At 36.5% G+C, this 10450-nt stretch overlaps 1 protein-coding gene across 1 annotated transcript; it reads right to left on the reverse strand.

The window, feature by feature from the left end:
* Nucleotides 1-286: 286 nt before the first annotated feature.
* LOC114633227 (interferon-induced very large GTPase 1-like) lies at nucleotides 287-3764 on the reverse strand. Its single transcript, XM_028781840.1, is given in 2 exon segments — nucleotides 287-1867; nucleotides 1869-3764. Coding segments are annotated over 2 exon segments (3477 nt in total).
* Between the last annotated feature and the right edge of the window lie 6686 nt (nucleotides 3765-10450).

The raw sequence follows: 10450 nt of genomic DNA on the forward strand, positions 1-10450 counted from the left end.
TAACTATACTATATCTATCTGGAAAAACAACTTAAGCCATCTCCTTAAACATTCTATCATTTATTCTAACTCCCTAAAAACTATTTACATCTCATCAGGAATTCTATAAAATCATTAATTCATCTAAACAATCTTATTTTATAAAAGTTTATCTTCATATTGATCTGCAGGAAAATTACCCAATAGAGTGAGCCATCTCAAGGAAGCTAATCTGCCCACTGCAGCTCCTCCTGCACGATGTTCTCCATTAAGCTCCCTTGGTTAAAGCAAAATTTCTGTGGCCTGTCTAGTGTTCTTGCTGTAATTTCACCAAATGCCCTATGGTTAAGTTGTGCAGAAACAAACTCAGCCAGTGCAGGAAGTAGTGTTTGAATGAAGCACCTTCATATTCTTGAAGAATATCCAGGAAAGAATGCATTACATCATTGAGATGAAAGACTTTTTCTAATTGTTGGTATCGTATTTTTTGTTTCTGTATGTGAATCTCACTTTTATGTTGTTCAATACTTCGATTTCCTTTTTCTGTCAGATGATATAGTTCTTTGTCTTTTTTACACCAAATATGCCAGAGTTTTCCCTGAAGGGGAAGCAAATTTTCCTTTATCTTTGATAATTTCCATTCTGATAATAGAGCCATTATAATCTCAGCCTTTTCTTTGGCTTCCTTGCAGTCTCTCTGGTCTTCATCAACTAGAAATCCTTGTTTTCTAGTCAGCTGTGAACAGTCTGCTATGCTGAGAGAAGTTTCAGAGAACTCTAGTAAATGTTTGATGGTATTTGTGAGCTCCTCTGTTAATTCTGCCTCATTTCTATTCTTGATGCCAATTTTCATTCTTTTACCAGAATTATTTGCTACGGCATTTTCTTTGTCATCAATCAAGCAGATCAAAGGTGTTGATGACTGACAGAGGTGTCTGATAAGCTTCTGATTTTCTTTATTGTTATCAGAAGCTGACATGAGGATCACAATAAGAGAAGAGATATCTTGCAGGAAGCTGAGTTGTTGTCTATGTTCCTTGGCATCTCCATGAAGATTGGTGAAGGTCAGACACTTGTCAAATAAGTCATCATCGAGGCCTCCAGGACAGAACCAGCAGATTTCTACCACTCCCTCCATCAAGAGGCAGTGTTTGTTGCTTCCTCTGCAGTGTCTGTGAAAAAACACATCATGCTTACATTTACTGAGAAGAGAGTTCATGATCTGAGATTTGGAAGCAGAGAGGCCATTTCCAACTCTAATGAAGGATACAATGGGGGTAGGGACACAGCATATCTGCTGATCCTTGTGACTGTAGCTTTTGTCCTGCGCTGACTCACTTGATTCTTGCCAACTTCTCCTAATTTGTCTGAGAGACCAGAGAAAGAATTAGATTTGAGAAGAATTAGGATTTGGCACCACAAGGGGGAGGGCATATTGACAAATAGAAAGTTTCGACAAAATATATTGCCTGGCAAGATCATCTGCACAGTGTAAAATAGCCATCTGGATATCCATTGGGTGAATGTGGGGCTGTGACGTTTTGGCTAATGACTTCATGATGTCATCACTGTCTTCAACGGACTCTTCATATGGATCTAAAGCCTCATTTTTCTGACAGAAGGAACTTTTAAAGACATGGTCTTCTTCATCTTTGCAGGTCAGCTTTCTCAACCTGCAATCCAACATCAGTAGTTTTTGTAGGAAATAGTTAGGAAGTTCCTGTTCAGATCTTGGCTGGTATTTGTGTACCGATGTCTTGTAGATCAGATGGAAGTCAGCTCTGCTCATCCTTTTTGGGTAGAAATGTTCTAGGGCTAGACGCTGGAGTAATTCCAGGAAAGATCCCACTTGTATCATTTCCTTTGCATTAGTTTCATGATTTTTTTTTGTTATAAGTCTGTTTCTTTTTAGGGTAGAGCCATTGCAACTGTTTTTTCATCTGCAAAGAAGCAGTGGTGGCTTTATAGTCCCCGTCATTGAGTCTACACTCCTGGGCACTAATGAATTGAGTTATAAAAGTAGCAGCTTTTTTCAGAATGTTGACTGTGCTTAGTAGAAAATTCTGCAATTGCCAATCTGTGAGAAACATGTAAATCCAAATGGCATAATTTTTAATTTTTTGATGCAGTATTTGCATGGAATCTATCAGTATCTTAAGTTTCCCCTCATAATCAGAAACCTCTAGGGATTTCATATTCTTTTGAAAAAGTCTAGTTTCTTGCCCAGTACTATACACATATTCCTCATCCTGTATCTGAGCAGAAAGGCCAGTCAGTGCAGTGTAGTTGTCTTTCAAACATTTAGCCACTTGAAGAGGATCCTTAAAATAACTTCTGTGGATATTGAGGATGATGTTCCAAATGGGCACCAAGTGAAGTCCCTTGTCGATGACAGACCAGGTTTTGTTGCTTGTGAGAAGGCCAGCTGTCCACTGGACAATTCCATTTGCTTCTGCTGGTCCACCTGTCTGGGCCACAGAGACTTGAACATTGATTTGGAGCTGTTGATTACTTGCATTCTGGCAGGATCTCACTGAATATGAATCTGATGTTTTCGTCTTGGCTCCAACTTCAACTCCAAAACCATTGTAGCTCCCCTTCATGTAACTGTCTAAAGCCTCTGCTGCCTGTTGCTTCACATGATCGAGCTGGTCACTTTTGAAACCCTCTGAAATGGCCTTCGAGCAGTAGATTCCCCCAAGGTGCAAAGGGCCTTGATTAGCATGAGAACCAAATCTGTTGAAGAATTTCTCAGTCTTGTTTCTCAGTGAGAGGAATTTGTCTGCTCCTTCAGTGTGTTCCAGTTGCTCTTCAATGATTTTCAACTCCTTGAGAGCAGCTGTGGAGAGCTGAAGCTGATCAGTTCGAAAGTGGAAGGAGGCCAGAGGCACATAGCTATACTTTGCTGAACAGAAATAAGAATGTTCTGAGTTTGACTGGTGGGTGTCCTTCCATTCTGAGTGTTTGCTTTGCTTGATACCAAATTCTGAACTAAATCCCCAGAGTCCACCCTTGCTTGATACCATTGCTCCAAATCCCAGCTTCTGGACAGCTTCAGTAAACATGGATTCTTCCTGAGAAGATGTGAATTCTTTTGCTTCTATCCTTTTACCTTGTTCAGATCCAAAGAGGAAGAATTCCTTGGGGACCCTAAGAAGAGCTTCTCTCCTTGCCACTAGGTCTTTTTGGTGGCAGGTCTTATAAATTCCCTGCAGGGCCAGCCCTCCAGATGCCCATCTTACCAGGTCTCTATCTGAGAGGTTTTGACTGTGAGCCAGGGTCTGTTCCATGTGACTGAGATGTCGCTCCATTATTTCAGTGATGTCTTTTAGGGGCACTTCAGGCACTGGCCAGCACTCCTCTGTGATCTCCAGTGCTTGCCTCAGCTCTGCTTCTTTTCTCCTCACTGCTTCTTCTTCTCTGAGCTTCCCTTCTGACTGCAAGGCTTTCAGATCCTGTAGTGCCTGTCCTGCCTGCCTCTGCCTGTTCTTTATCATCTTCTCTGGAGTCTCCTGCAGCTCTGCAACACTATTTGGCTTCAAGAGGTCAAGCAGCTTCTCCAGAGCCTTTTTCTCCCATGTGTGTTTTGTCTGGTACTTCAGCTTCTGGATGTCTCTTCTGTCTAAATATTGAAAGGCCTGGGCAGAGGTCACACCTAGGTCTTCTTGTAGCTTAGGCACCCAGTAGTCAGCAGACAGTCCCACTTCTGTCAGCATCTCCTGGAGATCATGCCTCCTTCTGCTTCTGGACTGAGGCTTGTCATGAAAATTCTCTTCTGTGTTCATGACTGTGTGAAGAACAGGCACTTAGTCAAAATCTTACTCTCTGTAAGCATTAATTTCTTGCTCAATAGAATGAATGTCTCACGTCTATAAATCTGAAAGAACTTCTCATTCCTACCTTTAATTTTGAAGCTTGTATTTTCATTAGTATCTTTGTCACTTTACTGTCCACATTTCTACTAAATGTAGTCAGTGTATCTAGTTGTCATTGTGAAATGCAGTGCTATAGACTGGGTTTTTAATACTTTATCCTCCATAAACTCCATGGTAGGACAATCAGCAAAGCAAGAGTTGAAATATAAAAATATGTTAGTTTTTTGTCATATCATAAACAAGACTTGTTTCATCATTTCTTTACCTATTCTATATTAGTTTCAATGAAACATATCTATTTTATTCCTAATTTTTGTCACTTCATCTTAAATCATGCAATATTAATTTTGTCTTTCATGCTTCCAAAAGCACCTTTACCTTGGATAATACTTGTTCATTTGTGGTTTCTCATCTTACTCTTTGATATACTATCTTTTTGTTAATTAAACAGCTTCCAGTGCACTGGAGCTAGACATATTTGTATATGTATATTGTAATCCACTAGTCTGTCAAAAGCATTTCAGTGTTATTGCCACATCTTTACACACACACACACACACACACACACACACACACACACCCCAACTAGAACCCACTGAAAACATAGTTGTCAAGTGTTGTACAAAAATGAGAAGTAAATTTAAAGAAGCAAAAATACATCTCAAAACCCAGTTAAAAAAAATACACAGGTGACATCATATTTAATATTGAGAAAACAGAGGCTTGTGTTAAGATCAGGAACAAAGCAAGGTTATTTTTCTCTTCACTCTTGTTCAATACCCAACATGAACTCATAGGTAATAAATAAGGTAGTAAAAGCAAATAAAATTTATATATAGGAAAGTAGTAACAAAAATAAAGCTACTTTTATTCACAGATAGTATGACTTACTGTGCAGAAAATCTTGGCGGGCAAACAATAAAAGCTGCCTGGAACTAACATGAATATAAGAAATTTCCAGGTATAAAGTTAAAATAAAAATATGCTCTTTGCATATCAACAAAGAATAATTGAATGGTGTTTCAAATTGAAAGCACATTGCTATTTAAAGCAGTTAAATATAAACCTAACAAAGCATCTACAAGGCTTATATGAAGAAGACTAATATTCTGATGGAACAGATTGAAGAGCATGTAAACAATGAAGACATACTCAAAAACTCATGCTGTTAAAATTCCAATCGCCCTGTGGATCCCTAGATGAAAAGAGCCAACAGAATGTACACACATCTAAATTATAAAAATAGATTCATTAGATTGGCTCATGTGGTATCAATAGGAAAGTTATACAGTGCTCAACTACATGCTGCAGAGGCTGAGCACTAGGTTCACAGTCCAGAAAGGATGCCTTTGCATTCTCAATTTAATCTGTAAAGCCTTGAAGAGTTGTTGAAATTGAGTACATGCTGAATACCTGAACCTCTGGACTCTAATGTCACCAGGTAGCAACAGCAATAGAAGCAGTCATTGGGGAAAGAAAGATAGCCTGTATCTTGTTTCATCTCACTTCTTCAATGGAGCAGTTTGCACTGTTGATAATTTCATCCTTATTAAGGACAGGTGATTCCTTACTATTCATTGTCTGACATGTCAACCCTATTTGAGAAAGTCTTCACAGGCATTCATTTGCAGAGCACAAATACTAGGCATCTTCTACCCAGTTATATTGTGACTGCAGATCAATTGTCATGCCAGCTCTTTGCAGCTTGATCAGTATAGATTCACTATAATCTTTACAAACCCCCACCAAGTTATTTTCTAAATAACTAACCAAATGAAGAAGATACATAAATGACACACAGCACTGCTGAAGACTTTTAAAAAATCAATGAAAAAAATAGGGCCCAAAATATCCCATGTAAATAGAATTGATTAATCTTTGACCAAGGAGGAAAGACATTGCCACAGATAAAAAGATTGCCTTTTCTCAGCATACAGCCCTGGAAATGTCCATATTCACAGCCACATATATTTAAAAAATTTTGGTATATACCTACTTCTTTAAAAAAATGAACTCAAAGAAGAATACAAGAACAGGAAAATCACAGATGACATCTATACATCTACTGCTAAATCTGGTACATCTACTTCTTAGGTATTCTTGAGGTCTATGAACCCAGGGAAGTGGTATCTTAAAGTCTATTTCATAAATTACTAAAATGGTTTAAGTACAACCTTATGTGAGTGATATCTGATCCCCTCAAGCAAATATTTTAAAGACAAAATTAGCATCTAAACTACTTTTATAGACTTAGTTCACTTAGAACTACAGTCTTTAATTCATAAAATAATTTTCAGGAAGCTATGAACTTAAACATTGACTCCCTAAATCTTAATATTCATAAACATGTTCATGAGAATTAATAAAGTAAATTTTATTTTTTAAAACAGTCAATGATAATAAAAACCAAAAAAAAACCCATAGAATGTTTTATGCTAGTCAAATATATTGATATACATAAAATCTGTTGATTAGATTAGGTCAAAACAATGGATTTGTTTAAAAAAAACCTTCATATGCAAATGATAAATGTTAAGATTTTCATGAAGACTGTGATACATACAGAATGATAACTATACATACATACATACATACATACATACATACATACATATTTGTGAAATATCTTTACATTATTTTTCCTTCTCATAATGAGAATTACAGAAGATTCTACCCCACAAACAGTAGCATTCATAATGCAGGGAAGCTTACTTTATACACATCTTAAAAAGGTTATTCATGGGGAGGGAGTGGTGGTAAATGGGTGGGTGCACACCCTCATAGAAGCAGCAGGATGGGGGATGGGATATGGAGTTCCTGGGAGCAGGGAGAGAATGGGGAAAGGGGATAAAATCTCAAATGTAAATAAGTAGAATATCCAATAAAAAATACATTTTTTAAAAAAGGTTATTCATTTAGTATTACTAACATAATGTAGTAGTACATATCTTGAAGATAAATTTTAACTAACAGTTATGTCATTAATGCATAAAAACTGTTTGCTACCTGATTGTGTTTTCCCTCATTAAAAGAAACAAAACAGCTCCCTCTCTAAGTTTCTTATCTTACCAATTTAAGACCAGAAAGACAAAACAGGATGAAAAGAGAAAGCAGACTCCAGGACTGCTTACTTGCTTTGCATGAATTTCAAATACAGCATTGTGTGTATTTATTTGACATATAGATATCTTGTTAGGAAGCAAGAGCTTTCTAAAGTCTGTCGGCTCAAAAATATATAACACAATAAGTAACATCAAATAAAATGAAAGATATGAAGTGTTATGAATACAAAACATATTTTGGTAAGAATATTAGAAGCATAATTTAAGATGAGAGGGCATTTGATTTGTAGATTTTTAAGGTCAAAGATTTTTCTAATAAAAATAAAGAGATTAGATAAAATTGAAACTTTATGTGTATCACAAAACGGTTTATAAAAGTATAACTTGAAAATAGTATACTGAGTCAGTGAGAAAGCTCAGTGGGTAAAGGTACCAGAGGGCTGAGTTTGATCCTCAGAACTCACATGCTAGAAGAAACTGACCTCCACACATATACTGTGGTACCCACATTCCTAACACACACACATACACACACACACACACACAGAGGCTTCTGGTCACAACTTGTGCTGTAACAAGACACACTCTGGCACTGTGTATTTGGCATAATTCTAACACCTATGGTTATTTTAAGTTTGCATAGTGAGATTATGAATTTAAAGAATGCTGCTCTGCTGAGCTTTGATGCTGCAGAAACTGCTGATAAATTTATCCATGGCTTGAGGTCAGTATTTCCTTTTTGGTCAAGCTCCAAGAATGGCATACATAGTGTGATCATGCTAGCCCTTTTAGTCCTGGGAATACTTTTATTCCTGCCCATCGTGTTAAAGCTTATCTTTAACATCAACGTGTTGGCAGCCAAAGTACATAACTTGAAACTGAAAATGGACCCCAGACAGAGTTATTAATTTTAACAGGCTGGCAAGTCAAGGATAGATAAGATTCTGCACAGAGTCTTACCAACTTAAGACAGAAGTGCATTGCTTTGCATAATTCATATTTCATGATGGGTAAGGAAGCCATTCTTGTCAGAACAACCTAAGACAGGATTAGTTTTGCTTATGAAATAAAAAAGGAGGAGATGTGGAGATGTTTTGGTGCTGCTTGGCAGGAATATGACATTGACCAAGGACAAGGGAATGGGCTGCTTGGCAGGAATTTGACATTAAGCTAGAACAAAGAAGTAATTTCAGGCAGGAATCTCAATATTAGGCTAGTACAAAGAAGTAATTACAGGCAGGAATCTAAATCTTAGGCTAGAACAAAGAATTAGGCTTCAGGCATGAAAATGACTTTGGGCTAGGACAGGGAAGTAGGCTCAGATATTTTGGTCATTCTGGTAAGTCCTTAGAAACAGTGATCCAGGAGTAATCATAAGATTTTGTTTATTGCCTTGCTTGTTCTTTGACTATTTCTGTTTATTCCTTGCTTGTTTCTTCACTATTTTTATTTATTGTATTACTGGTTCCTCAACCTAGAACTGACCTTAATACTTGCATGTAATTAAAATGGTATAAAAGCAGATTGGGAAAGAAAGTTTCATAGTTTTAGAAATTCAATTGTTTTTATAGAGTTAACTTTGATTTTAACATAATTAAAAAAAAACCTAACAAAGATAACCGGGAGTATAGGAATTATCTTGGTAAAGAACAATATCTGTTAAACTGGCTAATTACTCAGAGATAACGGAACTCTTTCATTATTTTCCTTGCTTAGGGACTGAGTTCTTTCAGGAATACTTATTCTCACAGAAATTACTGAGCCTAAGCTACAAAATAGTGTTCAGTCAAACATCTTCTATTCACCAATATGACACCTTCAGGAAATGTTAAAAATTAAACTAATTTATTTGAAATTATTTAATTGACATTAATACCAAGTCTTGAAATCTGTTGCTTCTGAAATAATTTGTTGACATCAATATTATGACTTTGAAATCTCTCATTTTTTGTTTTTGTACTCATTTTAATTGTAAAAGAATAAAATGTCACTGTTAGAGTTTCAATTGTTGTGAGGAGGCACCTTGACTACAGCAACTCTTAGAAAGGAAAGCATTTAATTGGGCCTGCCTTACAGGCCAGAGGTTTAATTCCATTGTCATCATGGTAACATATAGGCACACATGGTTTTGGAGAGGTAGTTGAGAGACAGCTTGATCTGCAGGCAGCAGGAAGAGACAGTGATACACTGGGCCTGATTTCAGCTTCTGAAACTTCAAAGCTCACCTCCAATGACATACCTCCTCAGACAAGACCACACTGACTTCAACATGGTCTAATAGTGCCAATCCCCTTGGTAGCTATTTGTATCTAAACCACTATTCATTTTACTTGAAAATCTGCATCACTACCATTTCAATGGCATTTTTGAAAAGTGGGACTGGAATTTTTTTATAAAGGAGTATTTGTTATAAAAATTCATTATGTACTTTTGATTGGTATATTGCATCTATACAAGGTACAATGTGATTCATATATACTGAGTAGTGATCATTTCATAGTTATTAGTGGACTTGATACTTTAAATTGTTTTCACTTTTTAATAACTGCATCAGTTAAATTTCTTTTTTTCTTACTATCTTGAGATGCATAATTTAATAACTATTCTGCAGTAGAATTGGTCACCAGAATGTATTTCTCCTTCAAATGATAAAACATCAGAACTGATTCTGCTTATCGAATTGGGCCCATTGGTCAAACCTTTCTTTCTTTGAGATTCCAACTAATAGTAATTTCTATGAGGTCAATATTTCAAGATTCCACTTAAGAGAGAGATCATCCAGGGCCTTTTCTTCTGTGCTTTGACTAATTTCACTCAAGGAAGTTCCATCTAAGTTTGTCTACATTGCCACAAATGAGAGGATTTTATGTTTTCTTGCTCAATAGTTTTCTATTTTTTTTCCACATCTGGCTGATTTTATATTTTGGCTGTTGTAAATAGGACTGCCTTTAATTCGAGAATTCATATATCTTTGTGACATGATGATTTCATTTTATTTGGGTATATGTTCAGCAGAAGCATTGCTGGTCTGTATATTAGCTCTACTCTTAGTATAATTGAGGGCTACATACTCTATCTGTAATAACTGTATTAATTGACACTCCTACCAAGTCACAAGAGTCTCATATCTTTACTAGTGTTTGTTAATATTATTTTTTAAAAGTTTCTATATGTGTGTGTGTTTTGTCTGCTTGTTTGTCCTGTATTGTGTGAGTGCCTGATGCCTGGTACCTGTGGAAGCTAGAAGAGGGTATTGGATTTCCAGGAGCTAGAGTTATAGGCAGTTATGTGCTGCCATGTGTATGCTGAAACTTAAACCTAGGATCTCTAGAAGAACATCTAACACCCTTAACCATGTACCATCTCTCCAGACCTGGATTTATAATTTTTTATTTTTTGGTAACAGTAATTTTCAGTGGAGAGAGTTGTTACCTCACTTTGATTTTTATTTGTATTACTCTGACTAACGATACTGACTACTTTTCCACACATCTATGGGCCATTCATAAGTTTTCATTTGGGAAATGATAGTCC

The sequence above is a fragment of the Grammomys surdaster genome, unplaced genomic scaffold (assembly GCF_004785775.1).
Source record: "Grammomys surdaster isolate TR1022 unplaced genomic scaffold, NIH_TR_1.0 555, whole genome shotgun sequence".
NCBI classification, from domain to species: domain Eukaryota; kingdom Metazoa; phylum Chordata; class Mammalia; order Rodentia; family Muridae; genus Grammomys; species Grammomys surdaster.